The sequence below is a fragment of the Anopheles merus genome, chromosome X (genome assembly GCF_017562075.2).
Source record: "Anopheles merus strain MAF chromosome X, AmerM5.1, whole genome shotgun sequence".
NCBI lineage: Eukaryota > Metazoa > Arthropoda > Insecta > Diptera > Culicidae > Anopheles > Anopheles merus.
In genome coordinates this window covers 11273090-11300520 of record NC_054081.1, presented here as the reverse complement: position 1 = coordinate 11300520, position 27431 = coordinate 11273090, and the positions used below count along the sequence as shown (strand labels likewise).

The 27431-nt window shown below is 45.0% G+C and overlaps 1 protein-coding gene across 1 annotated transcript in view; it reads left to right on the top strand.

The window, feature by feature from the left end:
* LOC121594391 (tRNA dimethylallyltransferase-like) overlaps positions 1-27431 on the top strand; it is a 76127-nt gene continuing 48696 nt past the window's right edge. Inside the window, exons 1-3 of the mRNA XM_041917593.1 lie at positions 1-291; positions 5611-5748; positions 19045-19409. Of these exons, the coding sequence (XP_041773527.1) occupies positions 46-291; positions 5611-5748; positions 19045-19409 (749 nt within the window). The 5' untranslated portion in view covers positions 1-45. The remainder of the gene's footprint in view (positions 292-5610; positions 5749-19044; positions 19410-27431) is intronic.

Here is a 27431-nt window from a genome sequence, read left to right as displayed (position 1 = left end):
CGGTGTCATCAACATTCGCCGTGCTGTTGTGGTTGCCGCTCGGTAATGTTCTGGTGCGCGTCCCGTGCCTCGACAGTGTGTTCGCGTCTGTGTGTAAACCGTGGCGTAGTAGTGTACTGCCAGCGTGGGAACGTACCGCTACGTGGCCAGTATCGTCGGTCCCATTCCGCGATGGCCTCCGCGCCCCCGATTGTGGTCATTCTCGGCTCGACCGGTACCGGCAAAACGAAGCTGTCACTCGAGCTGGCAGCCCGGTACGGCGGCGAGGTGATCAGTGCCGATTCAATGCAGGTGAGTGACGCGCGTGAGCGCGTGAGTGCCGCGCGAGCAGCCGTACAATCAGCTGTGTTTACGTATGAGACCGCGGCGACCGTTGGTGGTTTTTAAATTTAATAAAAAAAAAATTGAATGATCGGTTAGGTTTGGGCATTTGGGAGTGGAATCGGGCGGCATCTCTAGCCTTATAGCTTTTGTCGTTTTTTTGTCCCTCTCCCTCTCTTGTTCCGATAAGGTCAAGCTGCTGGCCTGGGAGGTGTTGTAAATGTGAGCTGTCGAGTGATAAATTTGACCGATTAGCGCCACTCTGCGAGTCGCTCTCATTGAATCCAATAACGAGGAACCTTTTAAAAACGTAGAAACCGTTGGTTACAAAAAAAAACTCCACTCCTTCGAATCCCACGACACGTGCGCAAGATTTTCAGATGTGACCTTCAATGGTGGCCCTGAAATGTAATCGCCTCTTCCTCATTGTGGGCGCCGAGGAAACACTACGGCGCAGTATGAAGTGTCCTGCTACTGCTTCACAGCGCTGTAGTGGATGTTGAAGAGTGTACAGAGCAGCAAGATCTGTTGACGAATACTAGCTCTATCCTTGATCGAGCTGGGCTCGTCATTTCTGCTCAAGGCTGTTCCAGCATCGCTCAAAGCCTGCGATATGCGCCCTTTGCTCCGCATTTACCATCCATGCCAGGCACTGTCGGTGGTATGCCTGTGTTCCAGTCTGTGCGAAATCACGTCATCCCGACAAAGATGTTACGCTGATGAATGCCCCGGGCAAGGTTTCGTTTCCCAGCAAGTGTTCCCCGCCCGACGACGGCCACGTAAATTACGGCAGGAAGCAATGACGTCCACAGTTTTCCAGCGGTTTCCCGCAGTCAACCAACGTGCACCTGTCCGGGCGAGATTAATTTCCCAACAAGCTGCTGCTGCCGCTGCCCGGCACCATATGGTGCCGGTTAAGTCAAACGAAGAGAGCATTGCTGGAGGATGGTTCGGCTTTTCGTCAATAATTGTTTTTCGATTCCTAATATTTACCCTTCCTTGCCGGAGCGCTTGGATGCACCGTATTGAGCGATGTGATTTTTATTTTTGGGATTTCATCGCTGACCTGGTCCAGTCCTTACCAATTTTTCTTTCATGTTGCTGCTCTTTTTGGCTAGTCATGTTCGATGATCAAGGTTGTCGGCCTGGTCGGCTGGGCGGGCTCTGGCCTGTATGCGGTGTCCCATCTGTCATTTGCCGTGCGTCAGTGCCCTGATGCAGATGATCTGGGTGAGTGTCCCGGATACCGGATGGGAATCTTGGGAAGCATCACCTTAAAACAGGGACCGGAGACGGCTTTCAATTTTGCTTGCTTATGCCTTAACTGACAATACGCTGTGAGGTACTATCAGTAAAGAAAGGTTTCAGCTCTTAAATGCATTACAATTATTACAGTTTTTATGGCTCCAAAGTTTTTGATGTAATGAACAATCATTATAAAAGGGCCAAAATAGGTCCAAGTAATTGTTTTTGATATTACTTCGTATTGTTCGTAATATTGCTTGAAAGCTGCATTACAGTGCTTTCCACGGATTTTTGCTTGCATCTCGAAATTTATTGTATAGAATTAGATTAGAATTATTGAAAGCCCCCCATTAATTATATAAATATTCCAATGCGCCGATAAACAAATGCAGAAGATGTTGATTATTTCAATAAAAAAAAACTTATTTTAAAATTAAAGTAAGCAGACAGCAATCATCAATGTTAATCAATCAGCACAGTAATTATTTTCGACTTTTGGCCTCCTGTAAGCCTGAAATGGATCTGGCTATCTCATAGGGTTCTCAGAGGTTCTGATAATATTATCTTTCGTTTTTGACGATTGTTTGTATAATAATCTATCAACCCTCAAAAAAATCATGACTATAGCACTAGATGTCACAAAATACCCAGAAAGTATCCCAACTTTATCACCTAATATAAGCAAACCTGTATGTTTATCCGTCATATACATTCTTGCATATGAAGGCCTCGATTCTCCAAAAATAAAAAATAAATGGTACTTTTGCAATTCTTTACTTCTTTTAATTTACCTTCATCCTGCTAGGATTATTCAGACAAATGAATGTCATTGCGGACACCGAGGCACTGCTAGCATAAACATTGGTACTTTGTGGAATTGTAATTGTTGTGTCTAGAGCGTCTATCTCGTTAGCTAGGAATTTAGCAATACAATTAATTTGGGCTACTTGACTCCTATAGTGTTAGCATTGTGATCCAAATAAAGAAGTCAGTCGCGGTAACTTATATCATTAGAAGGGCCAATCCACGGCAGATTACGAATAGTGAACCTGGCGCTTTATTACAACGCAGATTACTAACTCATTGGAGCTCATAGGAGCTTCAAAAAAAAATCATCAACATTTTGACTTTAGATTCAGTATCGATTGTTGTAAAATTCGAATCGGGCCAATTACTCGGTCAGATAATTCTATTTATTTTATTTTATTTTATTTTGTTTCATTTACTTAACGTTGTCTGCTACATCGCTACAAAACACAGATAAGCGGTAATTAGGTTAGGCTATGGTAGTTGTCGGAGTATGGGTAGGGAGTGTGCTTTTCGATCAAACCAAATGCGTTGGACAGCATATATACTAAATAATCTATCGACTGAAGTTTGGATGGGTAACTGCAGAGTGGTGCGTTCAGGTTACGGAGTTAAACTCCAGGATTGAGCGAACTAGTGAGGAGTAGCCTGCTTTTAGGCACATCGGGTCTCTTAGGTTTCTAGCGTCATCACAATTAAAGGACAAGTCAATTACACTCGAGTAGTCATTAAACGTTTTGAATATCAAAAGTAAAGGATCCCTAGCACAATACAAGCGAGATGTTGAAAATCATGTTGAAAATCATGTGTAAAAATTGAAATTTCATTTTGAACCAAATGCACCATTTGAAAGTTGTTGAAAAACATCTTGGAGATGGTTAATAATTATATGCTCGTTCAAAAGTGACATGGAAAACTCTGTAATACAATTTGATTTTGTAACACTCATACAAGAAATCGGTTTGTTTTGATGTTTGAAGAAGTGCAATAGAAACGCTCTCTTGTCGCGCTACAGTTGTAAATTCCTGCAATTTAAATTGATCTTTCACATGGTCGTCTTCGAAGGGTTTCATATTATACCAGCTTCATTCCAAGACCATTTCTCGGGACCGTGTTCTTAAGCAATGCCAGGATGTGCAGTACTTGGTGCTAAAAAAATGCACTTGAATGCAATCACGATTCTGGTCACCCTGTGTAAATATCTCTTATTAAGTCAATCGTTAACACGTGCTCGCGGGACCACCAATCGATCCACAAACGACCTTTACGGGAGCCGCGGCGCCTCTTCCATTCGACCACCTCCCCCGCCGTGCAACGGTGAATGGATGTAAATTGATTTTTAATGGTACGATAAAAACCGGCTTAATTTTGCACTCACTGTGTTCCTTTTGGTGTAGTTTTTTTCGTCTTTCTATCGATCGCGTCTATTGTTTGGTGTACACTATATATCCACCAACCAGTTAGACGCTTTAAATCCCCCCCCCCTCCCCCATCATCTCAGATTATATGACACTGCTCGAATCACATTGATAGTCATTATAAAGCCGTTTTTTTTACACCGAGACGGCCATAGTTAGCATACTGGGTAGAGAAAATCATAAGCTGCGTATTGATGAAATATGACAAAACCCTAACCCGAAACAGATAAAATCGCTCATTTCCGTAACCTTGCCGTGGTGGCATGAAGGGCCGTAAGTGCCGGCTCGCTGCCCGGGGATGGTGCGTAGCCAAGTGCGTGCGGAGAAACAAAAGAAACACTCTTCCCGCCTTCCTGCCGTCCTGCTCCGACGGTTGTGAATAAATTATGTTGAATTAGATGATCCCCCCTCCGGCCGGTCCCATCGCCCCCATCAGCACACCAACCTTGACAAGCGCTGCTGACGAAATGTCCCGCGGACACAGCGCGGACACGATTGTCGATCCCGGGCACGATTGGGCCGGATCGTAAAAGCTTGGACGGCGGCAACGACGACGACGCCTGGACGTGAGGTGGATGCCGCCGCGCTAGAGGTTTTTTTTTTTTTTTTTTTTTTTTAAATCTCTGACAGCCCAAACTGGTCGTAAAACTGTGTCCATCCGCGGGGCTGTCGGGCAAGATTCAGGGTGGAATTTGTCGATGACTTCGCAGATGAACGATGACGATGATGGTGCGCTGGTGTTGGGATATGCGCCGATTATCGAGCCACTTAGTCTCGCGCTTGGTCGCGATCGGATCTGCTCGGGGAGCGGAGCATTGATAAACGCTTCTCGCTCGATGGTGTTCGGGCTGTCCGCATGCATAAGTTATTTCTCCGCGCGGCAAGGAGAGAACTCAACCATAGTGGTGGGAGCTCGGAATAGGACCTACTCGGGTCCGATGCCGTGTTCGGAATCAATTCCGGAGCCGATTCCGATGCTGGAATTGATTCCGATTCCGGAGTCGATTCGGAAGCCGTTTCGGAGCCCATTCCAGAGCCGATTCCGGAGCCGATTCTGAAGCCGATTCCGGGGCCGATTCCGGAGCCGATTCCGGAGTTGACTTTGGAGCCGATTCCGGAGTTGACTCCGGAGCCGATTCCAGAAATAACTCCGGAGCCGATTCCGATTCCGGAGTCGAATCTGGAACCAATTCCGGTTCCGGAGCCGATTCCTGAATAAATTCTGAAGCCGATTTCGATTCTGGAGCCGATTCCGGAACCAATTCCGGAGCCGATTCCGGAACCGATTCCGGAGCCGATTCCAGAACCGATCCCGGAACCGATTCCGGAGCCGATTACGGAATCAATTCCGGAATCAATTCCGGAGCCGATTCCGGAACCGATTCCGGAACCGATTCCGGAACCGATTCCGGAACCGATTCCGGACCCGTTTCCGGAACCAATTCTTGAGTCGATTCTTCTTGAGTAGAACTGCGGAACTAGCCGGAATCGATTCCGACAAAACCTTCATTTTTCCCACCCCTACTCAACCATCATCGCGAGCGGGCGGGCTAAGCGGCTTTTATTTGCTCGTTTCCAAAAAAAAAAAAAAAAACAAAAAAAAGGTTAAGATTTGTACTTTTGTTTCCCCAACGCGTTCTCACGCGTTCGGTCGGCGGCAAGGTGTAATTTGATAATGGTCGCTGCTGGTTCGAGCCCGAGTATGCCCAACGGCAGGGCTGGGTAGCGAATAGAACAAGAACTGTGTGTGAGGAGAAGCAAAACGGTGTGTGTGTGTGTTTTTTTTTATTGTCATTCAGTTTCGATTTTATTTTCGCAGGTTTACACCGGACTCGACATCGTAACGGCCAAGGCGACGAAGGAGGAGCAGCGGCAGGCGGTGCACCACCTGCTGGATGTGGCTAGGCCCGATCAGGCCTTCACCGTGACCCATTTCCGCGAGCGCGCCCTGCCGATCGTATCCTTTTTCTCAAAACGACATACTTAAGCTCATGATTGCAAGTACGCATAGTTTGACACGGTTAAACCTTTGCGAAAATGGCCGCCCAAGGCTTCTTGACAAATGATCCTGCCAAAAGCCTGCAGCACGATGGCTCTTCCGATGTTTTGGGGCTTTTTTAACAGCAACTTTAACGTACCTTATTCATTCAACAGCAACAAAATGCTAACACTCTGCACACAGATCGGCTCGGGATCAGTCGGGCGGCGTACCCTGCAGTGCCAATATGATTTTTTGATGCTTGTGTCTGCCCTTTAAACAAAAAAAGAAGAAGAAAAAAATGTGTCTACAGTGTACTGTGCCCATGAACGCTGAAACATGCCGCCAACGCGCGAACTTGGGGGGGGGGGGGGAGGGAGAGTGGGGCGAACCCCGGGGTGGAGCCGACGGAGCGCGTGTACCCACGGAAAGAGGAAAAAAGCAACAACAAAAACCGGTCCAATCTTGTAGCTGACCAAACGGTTCGAAGACGTTCGAACGACGTCGTTGTCGTCGCCAATTCATTCAATATTCATGAACCATGATTCTGGCCGCCCGGAGTTGCCGCGAGGGGGGAGGAAAGGGGGGCGCAGTAGAAGACCTGCCAAAAATTGGTGTTTTTTTTATGTGTCTTCCTCTTGGTCGCTTCGTTTCGTCCCTTGCGCAACGTGGATGGAGCGCCGCGCACATCGTTCGCAGTAGCGCTGGAGGGTGCGGCGCGGGCCAGGGGTGGGGTAAGGAAGATGCGTCCGTTCGGGAGAAATACCATTAGCATGCAAATGATGATTTCTGTGTTATTTTTTTTTTTCTATCGAAACTTCCTTTAGCCCCGCGCTGCCTGTTTCGTGGCCAACCAGCGGGCCAGCGGCTTGACCACCTTCGCGTGCGAGCCTTGGCCGAAAGGGTACCGGGTACAATCGTTGAAGGGGGAGGGGGGGGGGGCGTGGTGGTAGGTGCGGTAAGGTTATGGCCGGTATGGTGCTATGGAAGCCGTTTCCTGTTCTAAACGCCACGGAGAGTGCGTGTGTGTGCTCGTTGTTGGTGGCTCCGTAGCTGCGCCGCAGCAGCGACATTTTTGGACACTACTGGCCGATGTTGCTGTTTCTTAGATGCGTTTGGTTGTCTTCTGCTTCTGCTAATAAGTTTCACTTTTTGCGCCCGGTGTCGCTGTCGGGCAGAGAAGCGCGACAACACTTTCGCTTGCGTTCTGATGTGAAACGCATCGCAGCCGAGGTCGTCGGTTTTGGGTTCCACGGTTTGAAAGCGAAAGGAACTACTAGGGCACAGGCTAGTGCGTAGCCGCTTCTAGCAGGGAAGTTGTTTCATCTTCATCTCTCTACACGGGAGCGCGATCGAGTGTTGTGCGCTTCATGATAGAGAAAGGTAGGTAAAGACGGACACCTGAAGGAAGATGTTAAACATTCTAGGAATGTATAAATACACCGACCATGAAAATGTGCACACATTATGTTACACTCATGTTTTATCAGAAAATGTATTGAATCTTTTAAGAATCTTTCGATTTTTATGATTTTTTTGTGCAGTTTTGAAATGTTTGGGTAAAACGGACACCTGCTATAGGAAAGATGGACATGAAGGGTAAGATGAACACGTTGTAAAAAACGTTGGAAGTTGAAGAGGTTTATAATATTTACACATTTTTAATTGAAGTCGCTTACTTTTGGCTATGAAAATGTAACGTGTTTTACGAGCATTATTATCATCAACTCTCTAAAATGCAGCTTACGCTCTAGATTGCTTTCTCCCCTGTTTCTATTCGTTGCTAAGATGAACGTGTCTTCTTTCTCTGTTGCTGTTTAACTTTCTCTCTCCACGTTGTATTTAGCGCAATGTTCTTGAAATGATCCAAGTAACCATGTTGCGGAAACCATAAATGTTACAATCAGCCACATTCCCAAACTCGATCGTAGAGGAACGATAGTAGCAGCAAAGTAGGTCCGCGCTGCAATATCCGGAGTCGTTCGGAGTCGTCCGAAATGGCCAGGAGTCGCCAGGAGACGCCCGAAGTCGGAGTCGTCTGGAGTCGCCCGGAGTCATCCGGAGTCATCCGGCGTCGTCTGGAGTCGGAGTCTTCCGGAGTTGTTCGGAGTCGTCCGGAGTGGCCTAGAGTCGGAGTCGTCCGGAGTCGTCTGGAGTTGGAGTCGTCCGGACTCGTTTGGAATCACCCGGTGATGGAGTGGTCCGGAGTCGTCTGGATTCGTTCGAACGATTCCAAACGACTTCTAACGACTCTGGACTAGTGATGGGGAAAATGAAGATTTCGTCGGAATCGATTCCGGCTGGCTCCGAAATTTTCTGGAATCGATTCCGGATAGTAGGTCCGGAATCAGTTTTCAGAATCGATTCCGGAGCCAATTTCAGAATAGGCTCCAGAATTGGTTCCGGAATCGGCTCCGAAATTGGTTCCGGAATTGGCTCCGGAATTAGTTTCGGAATCGGCTCCGGAATTAGCTCCGGAATCAAAATCGGTTCCGACATCGGAATTGACTCCGAAATCAGAATCGGCTTCGAAACAGAGTCGGTTTGGGCATCTTCATAGGAATAGGCGTTTGGGTCCAATGATGCTATGTGTTGATAGCGACAAAGAATCAAAATTTCCTTGTAAATGATCTATTCACATGGAGATTCGTGGACTTATTTCGCTTCCCACACTTCTTGTTTCAATTCAAACCATTCCATTCCTGGAATCAAGTTCTGATTCCGGAGCCGATTCCGATCCTGGAATCGATTCCGAAGTCAATTCCGGAGCCGATTCCGATCCTGGAATCGATTCCGGAGTCAACTCCGAAATCGATTCCGGAGTCAACTCCGAAATCGATTCCGGAGTCGACTTTGGAATCAATTCCGGTGTCGGCTCCGGAATCGGCTCCGGATTTAACTCCGGAATCGGCTCCGAAACCAACTCCGGAATCGGAATCGATTCTAGCATCGGAATCGATTCTAGCATCGGAATCGATTCTAGCATCGCAATCGGCTCCGGAATTGATTCCGAACACGGAATCGGAATCGGGTAGGTCCGATTCCGAGCTCCCACCACAACTCTGGACGACTCCGGACGACTCCGACTCCGAACGACTCCAGACGATTCCGAACGACTCCGGACGACTCCGAACGACTCCGGCAACTCCGAACGACTCCGATTCCGGGCGAATCTAGTGGTTCCATTTTGCCGGAGTCGGAATCGGACTAATAATTGTCGGAGTCGGATCGGAGTCGTGGGTGCGCTCCATACAGCACATCACTAATGGTTACTTTAATTTGTGTTTGTATTTGCTTGTGTTTGTAATTCGAGTAACCAGGACAGTTATGCGTACAATATGGCAAAATGTTCAAAACAAATCCAAGGAAACCACCATTTTATGTCATTTTGACAATCGCTTCAATCGTTCCCGAATTCGATCGAGTTTGAGAAAGTGGCTGAATATCATATACACGGTACAATGTTTGGTGGTACATTTAGTAGGATCAGTCTGATGAATGAAATATCAATCGTAGTAAGATAAGAAATGCTAAAATTTAAAATAAAAACATTTAAAAACATGCTTTAATGCACTGCAGCCAAAATAAAATTGTCTAAAAACGTGTTTTTAATTGTCTTAATTTTATTTTTTTTACTTACCCCATTGCTTTCCACGTCCTGGTACGTACATAAACCAATGTTTGGCCAATTGCCAAACTTAGGAAATGTAAGTGGCACTTCTAACACCTCGCAGAATTCAGAATGTCAAGCATTATTGAATCATCAGGCACTAACAGCTGGCGTTGCACCAGCTTACAGAATTACAGTCGAGAACTTCCCTTTTGGAAATTAAAAAGTACTTCTCTTTTCTACAAAAGTATGTTTGCGGGACTATAGGTAAAGCCATTATTTTCCATTGAAGCTTCAACTTTTTGATATTTGTAATTGCGTAGAATCTATCATCTATTCCTGAACGGTTTTATATCAGTGCTTACTGTTTTTGTTGATTAAAGTTGTCCAAGTCGTGTGAAGATATTGGTTTTCGTGAAGTGCCTCACCAACGTCGAGCATGTAATAGCGTAACGCATGACAGCTATTTTCACCGGTGTTTCATTTCTCGCTGATTTCAAAACTTTTTCCAGTTGCTGGATGGTTCATATATTTGGAATACCTTTATTTAAGGTGTTTGGTGAAATATATTCATCGCCAGTTCATAGCACAACATGGTATCCTTCTTTCCCTACGACAGAGTAAGTGTCCGTCTTTCCCATTTTGGTGTCAGGATTCACAAACCATCAAAAAACTATGTTTTTATTGCTTTCATTCCCGTTCTTTCGCCAGTTTTTTTGCTTATTAATCACGAAAACTCATGCGTATAATAAAACTTCCAATATAATATTAACAATGCATGTTAGAGAGCTTAAGATCCGCTGTAGTCAAATTAGATCCACAAGGAACCTCACGATAGAAAATTTGTTTTGTTCGAGAATTCTACCAATTTTGTATAGAATATACCAAACATGTTCTCAAATGTGTGGTTTTACCTTCAGTTTGGATGCTGCATTGTTGATTTTTTCGAAAATTATCTTTTTCATGTTTTTATGAAAAGTGTCCTTCTCACCCGCAGTGTCCGTCTTTGCCTACCTGCCCCTATAAATATGTTACAACCTTGGAATTACGATAGGTTGATCTCTTAAAATCCCTATGCATTTATGTATTCTAATTATGCGTAGCGCAAGCAACACTATATGTACCGGTTTGTCTTGCCACTTTCTTGAAGCATAAAAGTGAAGGAAGGAAGCAGAGAAACAACAACAAAATGCTCTCCATAGTTTTGCTGCTGCATTGGTCGGGTTGCAAACAAAAAAAAACGCACTACACTAAATTCATTCCCTTTATGGCAATGCAGCACTTGGTCGACAGAATGGGCGGCAGAAACTGAAAGTGGCAACACAACGGGTTTCCCTTTTCTGTCTTCCCTTTTTCAAAGAATGTTTCCGCATACGTTCCGGGCCTGGCAAGCCCTGGACGGAAACATCAAATATTACATTAGAACAAACAAAAAAGACACATCACACGACTGTGACACAAGCAGATTTCGCAAGAACCAACCAAGATGTGGTATTTCACGTCCTGCCTAATGACACTGAAAGGCTGAACAGAAATTTCATGTTTGGTTTTGCGCCTCGTCTCCAAAACCCCCCCGCGCACCAGGGGTGTTGCTCGCTGGACGCGGCAGAATCTTTCGCGTATGCTAATTAAACAAGGTGCCGAATCGTTTCCCATCCTATCTGCGGGCTGATTGACGCAAATGAATGTAAAAAGATGTGTGTATGTGTGTGAGCTTCATTCTTCTTGTTATTCTTCTTCTTATTTTCTCTCTCTATCTCTCTTCGTTTGGTGTGTGTGTGTGTGTTGTTGGATTGCAGTTTCGCTTTTAGGGCGCATTATTCTAATCTCATGGTTTCCTTTACCAACGGACGGGAGCAAGATGATAGAATACCAAGCGGCAAGAAGAGTGTGGAATCCCATTTTATGTATACGCATTCCTTCAGGGTTTCTTGCTTCGCTTTTTTTTTGTCTTTTTATTTTGGCAATCGTTTTTGGTCAAGTGTACTTTTTCTTTCCTTCCTTTATTTTGTTTCGTTTGTTCAATCATCAATGAATGAACGAAAGCAGCAGCCGGAATGGAATCGATCGGTATTTTCTGTTGCTGGCTAGGCAGTTGGAGAGGGGAGGGTTGGAGTAAAATCAATTATCCGTTCGTTCGCAGCAAGCAAATAGGCACGGTTGGCCACCAAACCCGGTTGATGGCTTTCGTTTACATTGCACCATCGAGGATCAGCCGCCCATTGCCATTCTATCGGCGACTAGCTTTGCAATTCAACACACGCCGATGTCAAGATCCAATTTGAAACGCCTTATTTTCTTACATGCTTATTGCGCGAAATAACAAGAGAAGGAGAAGAAGAAGAAGAATAAGAAGAAGGAGAAGAACAAGAAGAAGGAAGAGAAAGAGGAAAAAAGGTCTTTCAATGTACCGTGAAAATGTGTCATTTGAAAACCTTTTCTACAAATTAGGATTGAGAAAAAGTATATGAGAAAGAGTGAAGGAGTAAGTGAAACATTTCCAGCACGAAGAGGTTATATGAAGGATCTAACTATTTACACTATTCTTATGATTCAATATTTTGGGATAACTAGTTAATTTGGCTCGGTTACAAGGCTACGCAACGTACCCATACTGATCCAGGAATTGACCACGGATCCATTCCACTCCGAAAACCTATACTAAACCCATACTTGTCCTGAAACTTAGCAGGAACCCGTAACATTATTGGAACCAAACATTAACCCTTACCGCTTCTAGAACAGATACTAAACCCATTCCAGTCTGGAAATTGATATTGAACCAATACCAATTCTGAAATAGCTCCAATTTTTACTCCGTTCCTTAAACTGTATCTGGACCTGCTCCCGACTCGGCACAAAATTTCCGGGTCTGGAACAGATACAATTCCTGTTCCGATCGAGTAACTGATTCTGCTTTTCGACAAACCATTCTCGGCAGTACGTGTGCAGTGTTGGAATTAGCATAATAAAAATAGCGTAGGATTTTTAGCTCAATTTATGTAGAGATATTATTCTCGCTAAACTAAGAAGAATTCCGACTAAGACGTTAGTCATTAAACAGCGCAGAGAGTTAGTGATTTGTATCCGAAAGCTGTAACTCATTGCGGAGTGAGTCAGGCTAAAGGGGTAGTGAGTTTTATCGCAATGAAGGAAAAGAAGAGATATTTAAAGAGTGAGCTAAAGATTCAAATTCTTGTATACCTGATCTGATTCAAATAACAAAGCAAAGAGAGAATTTACGAACCTGTAGAAGATTTGAGGAGGACCTGGAACTTTAACGGGAACCGTGTGCTACTGCACTAGACGAGAGTTTCGTGATTGTCGATGCTCCCTATATCAACTCTCCCAGTCTGGTTCAAACCCCTGTAAAGAGCGAATATCCTTATTTCTAGAAGATTTGAGGAGGACTTCAGGCTTCAACAGGAACCACGAACATCACCTGTACGAGAGCTTCATGATTGTTCATGATCCCTATATATACTCTCCTTGCCTAGTTCAAATCACTGCAAAGAGCGAATATCCTAATTTTCAGAAGATTTGAGGAGGACCTGGAACTTTAACGGGAACCATGTGCTACTACACTAGACGGGAGCTTCGTGATTGTCGATGCTCCCTATATCAACTCTCCTAGTCTGGTTAAAACTCCCGTAAAGAGCGAATATCCTAATTTCCATAAGATTTGAGGAGGACCTAGGACTTCAGCAGAAACCATTACCATGACCTAGACGAGAGCTTCGTGATTGTCGATGCTCCCTATATCAACTCTCCTAGTCTGGTTAAAATCACTGCAAAGAGCGAATATCCTTACCTCCAGAAGTCCTGAGACTTCAACAGGAACCATAACCTACTAGACTAGACGAGAGCTTCATGATTATCGAAACGGTATACTCTTGGATTATAATGCTATAACTAAAGCCATGAGTTCTTCAACATCATGAATTGTAATCTGATCTTCTCAGCATAAAAAAGCACAGAAACACTCAACGGAAGAAGTAGGACGTCTTGCGATTACTATTCGATTGTCGTCCCAGACGCCCCGCAATTTCCCGATGCATTCGCACACCCACACTACCGCTCTTACATCGCAAATGGCTTGCCCTTACAGTTTGCGGTTTGTGTGAATGGCGAACGATTCGAGCGCGCCAATAACTTCATCGTTCAGCGAAACTAAACGAAAAGAACGATAAAGCAGGAGACGGGATCGTGGTGTTGCACAGTGCTCTGCACTGCATAAAACCAGAAGCATAAGAAACGGGAGGGAGCAAAACACTGCGCAAAGCGTGGGGCTAGGGCAATTTTAAACCGCAAATTATACAAGCCACAAGTATAGTGCATGGAAAAAAAAGCCCACAACAACATACAGAACAAACACAACCGAGTACCAAGCCAGCCAATGTGCGAGATTTGTATGGGGAGGATGATTGTGCGGAGGTGTGATCTTTTTTCACTTTCATGCCTCTAGTCTGAATACGTCTGGTAGAGGGCGCCGCGGCCATTCATACATTTCCCCACCACGCTGTGCCACTCTGCCCACACCACCCATGGAAATGCTCGAAGCTCAAACCACAATATTTGGGATCTCTTTTGGGGTCGGTACGGATATGCCATCCCACGACCCTTACCCGAGGAGATGGGGAGGATCTCACGAGAAGAATTTTTGGCCCTGGAGTTGCTGGCGCAGAGAAAAATCGAAGCACAACGAGAAATCATCCCCTTTTCTCAAGAACCCTGCTGCCATCTTCAGCGGGGTTGGGGAGGGGTTGGGAATGGGACACCGGAGTGCACGCAAACAAAACAAAACAAAAAAACTGGGGAACTACGGGAAACCGTCCGAGCGCGTTTCGCACAGGAAGAAACTGCGGCGTAATAGTACCGAGCTTCATCCGAACCGTTTTGAGCTGCTCCGGCGAGGATGACGCCCGAAGCGAGTGAGAAAAGTGCGAAAGAGCGCGCCCCTGTACGCAGTGAGCAAGGGGGCGAGAGCGAAAGGCAGCGAACAAGGAAGTAAAGACGCATATGCACGCGGGTATTACGTTCGCCTCTTGGCTTTTGTTTTGCCCCGACCGGCTACGCTTTGCGCCTGCTCAAGCCGGCGTTTGCGTATCCAAGGGGGGGTTCAGGCTGGGGGTTGCGCAAATTTGCGCACCGAATTTGCTTTGCCCTGTGTGTGAGTGTGTTTTATTTCGGATGAATTCAATCTGTCGGGTCGGTTGGACGGAGTGGCGAGAGTGATGAGGCTCACGGCGCGTACCGGGGGGCAGAGGTCTAGGTTGGGCCCGGTTGCTCATGCGTTAGAAAAGGAAAGCGAAACACACAGCCACACACACACACACATACCCAAAACCATATCGTCGTCTTCGTCGATTGCCTGCGTCGTCGCCGTCGTCGTTGGCGGCGGCTACGCGCGATGTGGCCGAAAATAAATTAACATCAAGCGGAAGCGAAGTACGCGTAGCGGAATTTGGGGCAAGTGTGCCACATCAAAAGCCAATTCAAATCTTTCATTGTTTTCCGGGTCAGCTTCTAATAAACGGAATTATTCAACAATCGCGTGAGGTTTTTTTAGCAGCTCAGATGTCACACATAATGATAGCTGTTGAAAAACATCTTGAAAGTTTTGAATTATGCTATGCACAGTGAAAACTGAGCCGGAAATCAGTGTATGGCCATTTGACACCTAGGTCCTCAGTGATAAGTGAGACTCAGTGGAAATAAGTGCTAACTTAAACATAACTGTTTTAAAAATGAATTTCCTTAACAATTGAAATGAATTAAACAGAAATGCTTGACAATTGATTTTTTCACATGTGTGACACCCCGTAACAATCGCTGCAGTCCCCAACTAAGAAAACATTTTGACTGCTCCGTGCCCATGAAATATAGCGGCACTGTTGTCTCAAACAGGGGTGGCTCCTTTGCCCCATAAGTTATAATTGTTTTGAAAAAAACAAAAATGTCACTAACTCCACGCAAAATTTCACTTTTTATCAGCTTTGCGGTGGTAGAACTATTTTCTCGGCTCTATTTATTCCTACGTGTTTTGAGAGCTTATTTGATATGGTTGAAATCCTATAATTGTCTGCCCAATTTTGTCAAGCGAAATAAAATAGCTAAAAATTAATGAGAAAAATAGACTGTTCTGTTTGAAGTTGAGCACAGTATAGTGCCGGTTGATTCAAATGTAAAACTGTCCAACAAAATCAATCTATATGAACGGAAACGAAATAGATATTTATAGATATTTTACAAGCGTGTGAAACCGTTCAGTAAAATACTTTCCGTAGCATTAATCTGACGGCAAGCTGTTGGAAAAAAACCCCAAATGTAACGCAAATGTTTTTCGTTCAGTAAGATATACGACAATGAGCGTCAAATGAGCGACAAATCGAGATATCTTACACGGATTATAACAGAAAACTAGCATTTTTCCAATTTTGTGGCGCTCTTGCCCCAAATTCCGCTACACCGGTTGCGTGCGCGGCGCTACCTTACTTGCCGTTCTGGTCGCCTCCACGTACCACGGTCCGTTCGCAAGCCCACCCCTCAAAGACATTTTGCACCGAAGAGCATCGCGGGAAAAGGGGTAGAATGGGGTTGCGGTGCCGTAGGGAGAGATCGCTTTTATCGTTCTTATGTTTGCTGCTGTTGTTGGTTGGTGGTGGTGTTGGTGGTTTGGCTGAAGTTGCTGCCGGTTGTCTTGGGGTTCTCTTGAATGGTTGGATGACTGGATGGGTACACGCAACAACGCATACGCGTCGACATTTTGCGCCGTCGCTCTATACGCAAGCGTAAAAGGGTTGGCGTGTGCGGCTCGCAAGTAGTGGCGCGCAGGGCACTGGAGAAGGTATTCGGGGGCAAGCGATTATTAATTTATAGTTTAACAAGCCATTGCTGCGTGTCTCTCTCTCTCTTTTTCTCGGTGTGTGTCGGTTATTTTTCCGTTTTTTTTTTGTTGTAAAGTTGCTTGAGTAGACCCGTACTATACGCGCTGGCATTTTACCCCGTGGGATCAAACCGAGTGATGGCACACTCAAAAAGGCAGCAGCGGTAATAAAACCCTTGCACCGCTTTTAAGCGTGAATCCTTTTTCAGCTCAGGGCCAACGGGCCCCAAAACCATGAGAGCGAGTTTATATCTGTTAGGTTTTTTTTTGTTGCTGTTGTATTGTTTCATATTTTTTGTGCGTGCTTATTCTGAAGGGTTGATTAGAGGCTAGATGGGTTTCGTACCTTCAACATTCAATTAACACATGTAGTTTTTTTCCTGCTTTACTTTACCCAAGCGAACGGGATAATGTGTGAGCATTATGCGGAGCAGGTTGGATCGGAGGTACGCGATTGACGTCGGCTCACACGTGTACGGCACCGTGTCCTTGAGCTAAGACAAGCCATCCCCTAACCATATTGTTCTGCTGCGCCTAGCATCTTTTGTATGGTATTATGTTTCGGTACGATTTTTTTCCTTCCTCTGCGCTTAGATCTGCGCTGTACTTCTTGGAAGTCCTATGAGAATGATTGCTACGAACTATTTGCAGGAGGCCGCAGGAGGACATTACAATTGTCCAAAATTGCCCATTTGAATGGGTAAAATCAGGCATAAATAATACGTCAGGTTCGGCAATAAGGCATTTTCAATTTAAAGGTGGATAAATTTGGGGGAAAATCAATCATAGGTCACAGGTCACTGGAGACATAGTTCTTTCTTGTACTCATCCAAAGATCTTTGATTTGACAGTTACCTCATCCTGTTTTTTTTAAGTACGCACACAAGCTCCAAGGGTATCGGATGTTAAGTTGACGATTATTTTTACTGAATTTGGTGTTCTGGTCGAGTTCTTTGGTGATTTAACGACCTAAGCGGTTGTGCAGGCCTTAACAGGCTTTCGGGATTTTTTAAGTACCACGCAGCCGAGGATACGAGGGTTGAATCCACGACTCGCATGTGGTCCATGAATACGACTGTAAAGCTACGCATCTGATCACAGTGGCATGCGATTCGCAGGTGACAACACGCGAGCAAGCATATCAACTGTAACGTTCCAAACAGGTGTCCAATTCCTGTCCAGTTGCTTTCCAACCTTATTCGTTAAAAGCAAACTGTGGATGGACTTAAACCAGTTAGCCCTTGTTTGGTCGTAATTTGATGGATATCTCAAAAATATAGCCGAAACTCCAGCAAACAGTACTGATTTTGCTAATATATGAAGCATCACATGTTAAATGCAACAGAATGATACAGTATCTAAAGGCAAGGGGGGGGGGGAAACAAACCTAGAAAGGTGGGCACATGTATATAGGACCAGGAAGATGGTTGATTATATTACGTTTCTGATGATAGTGATGCAAGAACATTGCAGGCGGCGCAAAGGATCTGATTGATCAGAATCTTGTTGAATTTTAATGCAATATGGAACAACTTTTAATTACTTAAATTAACAAAAGAATTATTTTGTTCAATTCTAAAAGAAAGGAGCAATTAGCGTTACGTAATTGATAGAAGCTTAAGCAAAAACAACACAAAATTACAAAATAGCATCACGAAACAATACCGTTTTCAAATGGAATTTGGGATAATTGTAAAACAAAATTTATTGGAGCTCATCAACATATTGGATAAAGTTAATGTCAGATATAGAATACATTGTTGTACTTACTTTCATTTGTCAATTCCTTAGGGACGACTTGTATCTTACAATATTTGGCAATTGATGTCGAGATCGATTAAGTTACGTTGATTCTCAGTTCGAAGACAAGTCACAATACAGACGACGTCATTGGAAAAACTGCTGGACTGGTTGACAGAAGTTCCAGCAAAACTTAAAACTCCTTTTCGAATCAAGTTTTTTTCTTATTCCGTTTTCGCTGACAAAGTTCAACACTTCGTTGAGACATTCCAATTACGGGAGAATCGAGTTTATCCTGTCAATCTTTCGTTCTATTGGCATGTGTATATGATCAGTAGTTGTATCAGTAGTATTACAGGCAATCTATACTCATTTGGATTCACTGGACTGTATAGCCAATCAATCATAAACCCTGAATAAAGTGTTCCAGATTGGGAGTCGAACGACGTCCCGGCTGGACAGGAGCCGGCCCGTCTACCATTACACCGTCCGCGCCGCACAGCAATCGAGCGCTCTGACGCCGTATGATCTACGAAACACAAAGGGGCCACAAAGTAGGCGCACTGGTATCGAAAAATATTGTTTATCTTCCAAACGTTGCTGCTACTGCCCGGGGATCGTCGTATTGGCGACCCGTTTGCGGTTGGAAGATATTCAAAACCTCGGTGTGTTTATTCGATCGCCAAAAAAGGCGACTTCGACGCTGCGCGCGGCTGGAGTAAACATTCCGAACATAGTTTCGCTCGCCCCACTTGCGCCCGTTTTCCGCCATCGGCAAGCCCCCTCTCGCGGGACGAGAACAGTGCGTTTCCATTGTTTGTTGGTGCGTTGGAAATCCAAACAAGTAGTAAATTGCGCCAGGGCACAGCTGGTTTCGGATTTCACTACGCACCGCGGCCGGGAGCTAGCAAATCCAATTCGGCAAATGATTTACACCCTCGGTGGCAGACACATTCGCTTCCTGAGCTCTGTGCTATATCGGGATGGGGGGGACTGTGATATTCGATGAGAGTTTCCTTCACTCGGTACGGGCGTACAGATCGAATCGCTGCTGGCGGCCAACCGCATGCCGATCATCGTGGGCGGCACCAACTATTACATCGAGAGCATCCTCTGGCGGGTGCTGCTGAGCGAGGGCGTCAAGCGGGAACGGTTGCGATCGCGTTGCGCCCCCGAAAGCGAACCGGAGGCAAAGCAACCGAAAGTGGACGGTGGAGTGGCTGCTGGTGCTGCTTCTGCTGGAACTGCCACTGACCTGGAGCGGCTTCTGGAGGAGCTACCGGGCCTGGGAACGAGTGAATCGCTGGAAGCGCACGAGTCGGAGTTGCTGCACCAGGCCCTGCAGCGGGTCGACCCGGAGTCAGCCGAGCGGCTGCATCCCAACAACAAGCGGAAGATCATCCGGTAAGTCAGCATGATAGAATTACTGCAGTATTAAGCACCGGTTTTCAGCTTCATAAATGCAAAACATGTTCAATGCGCCTAGAAGTTATTCTTATTCAATTATACGGCTGTTTCTTCTGTGAAACGAAACATAGCTTCATTATTGTCCTTCAAAATGCTGCCACAGTTCCATCTCACAGTAAATCAGTGCATCCTGGAGGCAATTAACTGTTTGATCTTGATTTAAGCTATTAAGTACTACTCTCCATTGCACTACAGGCCCTCTTTTTAATGAAAATTTTTAATACAGTGTTTATTTCACTTTGTTTACATGGATTTTTCGTTCTATCTAAGTGTCCTGTCTTTGTGGTGTTTATAATACTATGAACATTCTAGCGTAATCTATTATAAGAACGGAGGTTATCTGGAGTTTTTAAAGCCATTCTGGTTGTTTTCTTTTATTGAGGTATTTCATCTTCTAGGATTTCTCCGAATTTTAAACTAAAATAGAGATTGAGAATCCCTCACCATTCACCATTCAAACAGGGGTATTCACAAAAGAAATTAACTGCCTTATCCTGAATTTGATTCTTCATTTAGTTCTGGTTTAAGTTGAGAAAAGATTTCCAATTATTTCGTCTGGTGAGTCATGGCAACTTTTTCTTAGTTTGGCTGTTATGGCCATTATTATATCCTTGATTAAGTCCTGCAAGCTGATGGAGCTCTCGCGTAGGGAATCTCTTAGAAAGACCAAGAATTATCTTCAACAAATAATTTTGAATTTTCTGGACTTCATGGAGGTCGCTGTTCGATCGAAGGTCGCCTCAAGCATTACGTCCGTGAGTTATCGATGGAAGAACAATTTGATTGTATATAATCATCTTGTTCTCCAATGACAACGCTGAACGGGTTTTCGAAAGGCTGTACAGCTTCCTAAACTGCATTGAAGTTTTTCCTTTAATGAAGCATACATGTGCTTTGAATGTGAGACGTCTATCAACAATCACTCCCAAGTATCGGACTTGAGCAGCCTACGGGATGACGATGTCATTCATCTTTATGTTGCACACCTTCGCATTGGAATGAAGCGGTTGAACTCCCATCTTGTAAGGGAAAGCTAGCGCCTGAGTCTTGGTATTGTTGACCACAATCTTCCAATCCTGGAGATACCTGACAACAGTGTCCAGTCTCCGTTGTGCTTTTGCAGAATAAGGAATGGCAGTGACATCGGCGTATAATGCAAAAGCTGCTCCCGTGCCCACTGTGGGGACATCATGGTACACCCGCGTCATTCATATATGAGTTAGATCGTTCTGACCCAATATAAACAGCCGAAGTCCGTCGAGAGAGGCGCGTACAATCCCGACAATAAGCGTCGGAAAACCTTGTAGTCTCACCTAGTGGAAAATTCCATCGTGCCAAGACGTTATTAAATGCCTTCTCTATATCCAAGAGAGTCATGACTGTGTTTTTACCACTTTTTTTGGATGCATCAACAACGTCCAGCACGCGCTGCAGCTATTGCGCCGTTGACCGCTGCTTCCTAAAGCCAAACTGTGCTTCTGAAATTATGTTGTTTTGTACACAATAATCCAGCATACGTGTGTAAATTATTCTTTCAAACAACTTACTGAGGGCACCCAGGAGTAATATAGGGCGATAACTTGATCCCAAACAAGGGTCTTTTCCTGGTTTCAAAACAGGGACAATCCTAGTAAACTTTCATTTTTTTTGGGAAGTACCCTAACTCCAGGCACCTGTTGAATATACTAATTAGCTGGGCTACAGTACTGTAGCCAACATGCTAGAGCTTCTTCTTATTCTTCTTTTGGCCCAACAACCGTTGTCAGTCAAGGCCTGTACCACTTGTGGGCTTAGCTTTCAGTGATGTATGGATACACTATACACCATAGCAGCTCGGTTCTACGTATGGCGGCACGGTCTATTTGGGGATTGAACTAATGACGGGCATGTTGTTAAGTCGTACGAGTTGACGACTGTACCATGAGGCCGGACATTTATTGAATTATTAATTTGTTTATTTAAATGTGGTGCCTTGGCTCCAACACTATACTTGATGATTCCAAGGACCTCTGCACCAACAGGCTTGTAAAAGCCCATTTTGACACTGCTTGCGGCAGTGACTAGCCAGACCCTGCAGCTCATACAAAACTCATTATTCGTGAAAAGTAATGCAAATACCAAACGCAACTCCTGCAGCAGCCCAATAATTTGCCCCTTTCCCCCATGAGGCATGCACCCAGTGCATCGCTGGTGCATCTGTCAATGCGAGCGATTAGCGTCAGCCGGAAGCTACCTGTGCCCATCGATATTCATTAGCCATTCGAGGGGAGGGTTTTAGGCTTTTAACAGCTGCAAAATTATCTTTAATTGCATTAGCCCGAAACAAATCATGCGAACGCATTTCTGTACCACGATTTCCTGTGCTCGGCTGCAGCAGTGGAAATTGGCGCTACTTCGTACGGGTGGTTCCGAGGGTACCAGAGTGGCGTCATCGAGGCCGGCTCCTCGTCTCTGTCCCTCAGGTGCTCAAACAAAACAAAACCGCAACTCAAGTGTCCTGAACCCCCCCAAAACCGATATCCTTAAGCGTTTTCCTGCCTCATGTCCTCCACTCTCCCCCCCCCTCCCAGCGCCTTTGTTTCGGGTTTGCATTGGGTTGATTTATTTGCCTTTTTTTTTCGTTGCTGTTGCTGTTGTTGTCGCCCGCAGTTATTGCTTTCGGACGCCGGCTGCGTTTTTGCGCTCGTCTTGGCTGGGCCGCTTGGGCCGCTGCTCGTTACAAATTGACCAGACGGCGCGCACTCTTGGCCGGGGGCATCGACCCAAAACCTTCACCCTGTGGGCCCGGTCCTGGGCGGCGGTAGGTGCAGTGGGCTGAAGTGTGCACGAAGACACACAGGCGGACACTGCATTTTAAGCAGTGTGGCATGCGCACCATTCGCCCAACCCCCAAAAAGCACGTTTGAAGGGAGAAGCGGGAGCAGTGTGTTGCTTCTCGTCTTTCGTTTTTTATTATCGTTGCTGCTGCTGCTGTTGCTGCTGTTGTTGATTGACTCTTGGCAGGAATATTAATACATAAAATAGCCCCCGATTCAGGCGGAGTGTTCGGGGGGTTTTTTTTTTGTTATTTGTGCATCATTTTCTTGCTACCATCGAACCCTGACAGACATTTGTGTCAATAGGCGCTTGTGCGCTGTCCTGTCTGTCTCATGGTTGTGTATTTTCTGTCCGTTTGGTGTTATTCTCCACTCGATCTGCCCGGCACAACCCTTTTTCCTGCATACCGGGTCCCCCGTGGCCGTGTCAACAAGGGAGAGAGGTGATGCTCCCGATGTCAACCGGTGTGCAAGCAACAGCCAACAGTTGGGGCCGCAGCCGAGCAGCAAAGCACACACTCAAACATGCGTATTGTTTATAGAAAAATAAAGCCGCGACACCGGACCATGCAGACAGTGGTAGGCCGAAGATGAACAAAAAAAGAAAAAAAGGAAAAACACACACAGTGCGAGAGAAAGTGTGTATCTTGGGCGTAGCTAGTTGGGTCGCGCGTTCTCTCAGATCGGGGTAATTTCGCGCAGCAGAACCTACCGGGCGCGCACGCGCAAGCAAATCATGTTTCGTCATCCCGTGCTGCAGTTCGTAGCGGACGGGCCGAGGCAAACCACTTGGCAAACAGCACCAACCGGGAAAGGAGGAGGCTAACAGGAGTGCAACAGGGGTTTGTTTATCAACAGTGCAGCCAACAAGGCAAGGGCGGGGAGCATGGCACGGGCGGAATTGGGGGCGCATGAGCGGAGTAGACGGCATTTGTTTGTTGCACAATTTTTTATTGTTTACTCCCGGCACAAAACCCGGCACCCCGGACCGGTGCGGGTGAGTCAGTCGGCATTGGCCGGGGACGTACAATTGGAATGTTTTCGCTCAGCCGCGTTACAAATTTGTTGCAACGATGTGTGCCATGTTCTTGTTCTTGGCTGGCTCGGTTAAGTGTTGCTCGCTGATGGCACAATGATTCACGACAGACCGGATCTCTGCACGCCGTTGGCATGCTTGGGCTTTCCCACCGTGAGTATGTGTGTGCCACAGGTCTCTTTTCTGTTTAGATGTTACACTTTTCCTTTTGCTTTTCCTTAGCGACGGGCACCGCAGTGCTCTAGAGCAGCTAACGGCTTAACCTAGGCCCGTAGAGTGAACACAAGCGCTCGTTAGTGTTGAATCGGATTAGAATCTAGTTTCGAATCTTAATTGCCGATTGGATTCCAATAAATCAGTGACAGCTATCGGGAAAAGAGTTAACTGGAGATCTTGTTTTCCTACGTATTCTTCTTACTCCTTTCTATCATTCTTGTTCTTATTGTTCTATTTCTTCTTCTTCTTCTTCTTCTGCCTTTTCCTTTTCTTCTTCCTTCTACTCCTCCTTTTCTTCTTCTTCTCTTCTTCTCTTCTTCTTCCTCCTCTTCTTCTTCTTCTTCTTCTTCTTCTTCTTCTTCTTCTTCTTATTATTATTATTATTCTTCTTCTTCTTCTTCTATATATTTTTATCCTTCTTCTTCTTTTTTTATTTTACTTCTCTTCTTTTTATTTTACTTTTCTTCTTTTCATTTTACTTATTTTCGTCATCATCATTATCAAAATCATCATCATGTGCTGTTTGTACTTCGGCCAGATCGAAACTCCTGCCGTTTAATCCGTATTTGCTGGGAACCAAAACCAGTATTGTAAACTGCCGACTTTTTTTTATTTGGCGGGTTCGGAGTGGGATTTTGGGACATTATATTGGTTCGTTTATAGCGTTAACTATTGCGATACGATAACTGTAAAAATGAAGTTTGAATTTCATTTGACATACGTCTTGTGAATGCTTGGTGCCTTTGCCAATCGTCAGGGACTGAAAAATTATATATATATATTCTACATCTATGAATGCGATATATGTTACATCTAGTACCTTAGAAACCAGGAAAAATAAAGGCAAATGCACTAGAAAGATTTCATCGAATCAAACGATTTTTTTTACATGACTATAGCAGGCGAAAGATTGAAAATTGGATGCGAAACTTCAAGCAGCGTCAAAGTATACAGTTCCGTGTCGAAGGACGTCACAGTAGAATAACAAGGCCCAAAACAAAACATTGCGAAGAGTTCTACTCTGTGGTTGCAGTCGCTGAGTTTAGAGCCTCATACAGTTGTAGCCGTAAAGCTTTGTCTTAACCGCCTTGTTTCGAATGTTTTATTTAGCCCTATAAACTGTGAGTTTCAAAATGCCTTGACTTCAAATTACATACATACAAATTAGTAGTAATTATGGTATTACAATTGTTATGCCTCTTTTGAAAGTTCCAATGGAGTCTTCTAAATTTGCATCTTTTATTATTTTAATGTTTTATTTTAAAGTTTTATTTAAATGTGCAATAATAAAATATATATAAAATAAATAAAATATAAATGTGGTTCTAAATCTGCATAAAATACCTTGTAGGTCTATCAGTATTTATACTAGAGCTAAACATTGTTGAATATGTCTATAGGTGCATCAGCGGCAAACATTGATAAACGCTGTCATAATTTAGTGCCGTCGAGGACCACATGTTGGATGTTGGAGGCAGATGAGATCGGACAGAAGAAGATCAAGACGATTGTTTACCCTTTTGGTCAGAACATGATTGTTGAAACTAGTTTGGAATTCTGGAATTTCTGTAGCATTGTCTAGAACCGTATGTAAAAGGCTGCAGACGATCTTAACTCTGTTGCATGCAGATGACTTGCATTGCAGTGCTCACAAGTGATGTGCAATCTTTCCATCCGCTCCCATCGCAAACCTCGTTGGTGTACCGGAAGGCAGAAGGCAAAAAAAAAGCAAGGAATGAAAAAGGAAAGTGTGTGGCCCATCCCCGCCCCACCGTATTTCCCATGCCCACACAAAGCCCACGGCAGCTCACGTTCGCGTTTGATTGGAAACAAAGAACATGTGAAGAAACATACGCTTGCAAACAGCCGGCCGCCCACACAGCCGGGCGGTGATGCCATGCACTCGGGGGTTTGACGGACGATGCCGTTTTGTCATCATTTACTCCCTCTTGCCTCCTTCTCCCCTTTCACCGTGCACTTGTTTGTACTTCTGAAGGGTGGGGAGGATGTCAGACACCATTCATCCGCTGGGCGTACAAATAGTGTGGTGTGGCATTGTTTATCCAGGTCGTTAGCTTCCGGCTCGCCCCCGCCACAAGAAGGTGCACACATCTGCAAATGGCCACCTACTTACGGGCGGACGCAGGACCCACGGGTGTCGCTCCGGTGATTGGTTTGTTTGTTTTAGCACGCTTCGTGCCGTCTCAAAAGCCTGCGTGGAGGAGAGCAAAAGCCGCGCGGCCCGACTTGCATAAAAGCGGGCCAATTCGGGATCGGCCGTCAAGTTTCGGGGTCGGTTGTGATGCCGCCACTCTCTCACCTTACATTGTTGCATCCCGCCGATGATAAAGTGCCTTCGCTCGCTTCCGTTCTGCACCAACGCACCCCAAAACGCAGCGGTGGTTTCCTCCACTGTCGGCTTGTTAATTAGTGGCCTCTTCCTCTTGGCTCGATTCTTGCACATCGTGGAGGGAGCCTTAACCAGGTGTCAAACCGAAACCCTACTTCACCGAGCGCACGCATAAAGAGGTGCTTAAGATGTCCACGGGGCGGGGGAGGGGGGAGAGGGTTGGTTGCAAAGAGTAGTGCTTCCGCCGCAACTGTGTGGCACTGCAGTGTCTGTTGTGCGAAAATTAAAACAAACTCTGGCGGGTCGCGCGCGCGTTGCAATATGGACTCGTCACGATGAATTACTGCAGAGCCTGGCGCGCGGCCATTCCCGTATGCACTGCACGGAACGGGCAGCTCACCAAGTGTATTATGCGCAGCACCTGCATTAAACAGCGACGATTAGCGTGATGTGCGTTAATTATCGTCTTTTTTTTTTGCTGTTGCAATTCTTGATCTGTATTTTCTCCATTTTCTTACTTCCTTCCTCCTCGCTTCCGACCGGGGGGTGGTTGGGTGGTGCGAGGGTTAGTGTACAGTTTGCGTATTCTACTCGTCCCTAGAATGCTGATGGAGCTCGACCCTCTCTTTCTCTCGCTCGTCTTAAAACTTTGTTTCACTGCACCGCAACGGGCACGACGCGTTGCATGGTTGGTTTTACTTTCGCATTTGAACGCTGAAATTGATCTGCATGCATTCGCTTTCGATTTTACCTTTTTTTTGTTGCTTTACATTTTGTAGAATACAATTGCACCTAAAGCAATACGGTCGGGTTTCATCTGAGGGAGAAAAAAAAAACAAGAAAAAACGATGAGACTGGTCATTATTTTTAATTTAAGATATTTTTGTGATGATTTATGAAAGATATAAAGATCAAAATCAAAACCAGGATGCGTCCTGATACTACACATCGGAGAATGCATGCGTCTGCTGGTATTTGAAGCCGTATGACGTATGCACGTTTGATGTGCAAGAGTTAGTACATTTCTGCCCGCCAAATTTAGGCGTTAACTCACCAATTTCTGTCTCAATTTTTTTACAGCGTGCCTTAATGCCTCTAAGACATCAATATTTGACTGTAAGCAAATTATTTTGTTAACAAAATGTAATCCAATGTCTGGAGCTGTGTGTTCCAAAAACAATAAATTTGAGTTAGGTAATCAAAAATTGAATTGATAGAATTCAAAATTCAACAATTGATATTAATTGACATGAGTTACTGCAGTACAAAAAGTTGGTATATATCTTCAAGTGTTTCTCGAGAATTCACTACATTTCTTTAGTGTTTCTACAAGAAACAACAATCTAATTAGACACATCAGCAGTGTTTTTGTAATATCAAATCATACTCGCCATACATCACCTCAATTGCCTGGTAAAATCTATCATGACTCTTGAAAAGTAAAAAAATGTTTACTTACAGACCAACATTTATGCGTTAGAGACAAAAATCTATGCAAACTGTCAAAAATTTATGGCTTATAGCCAAAATCTAGCGTCAAA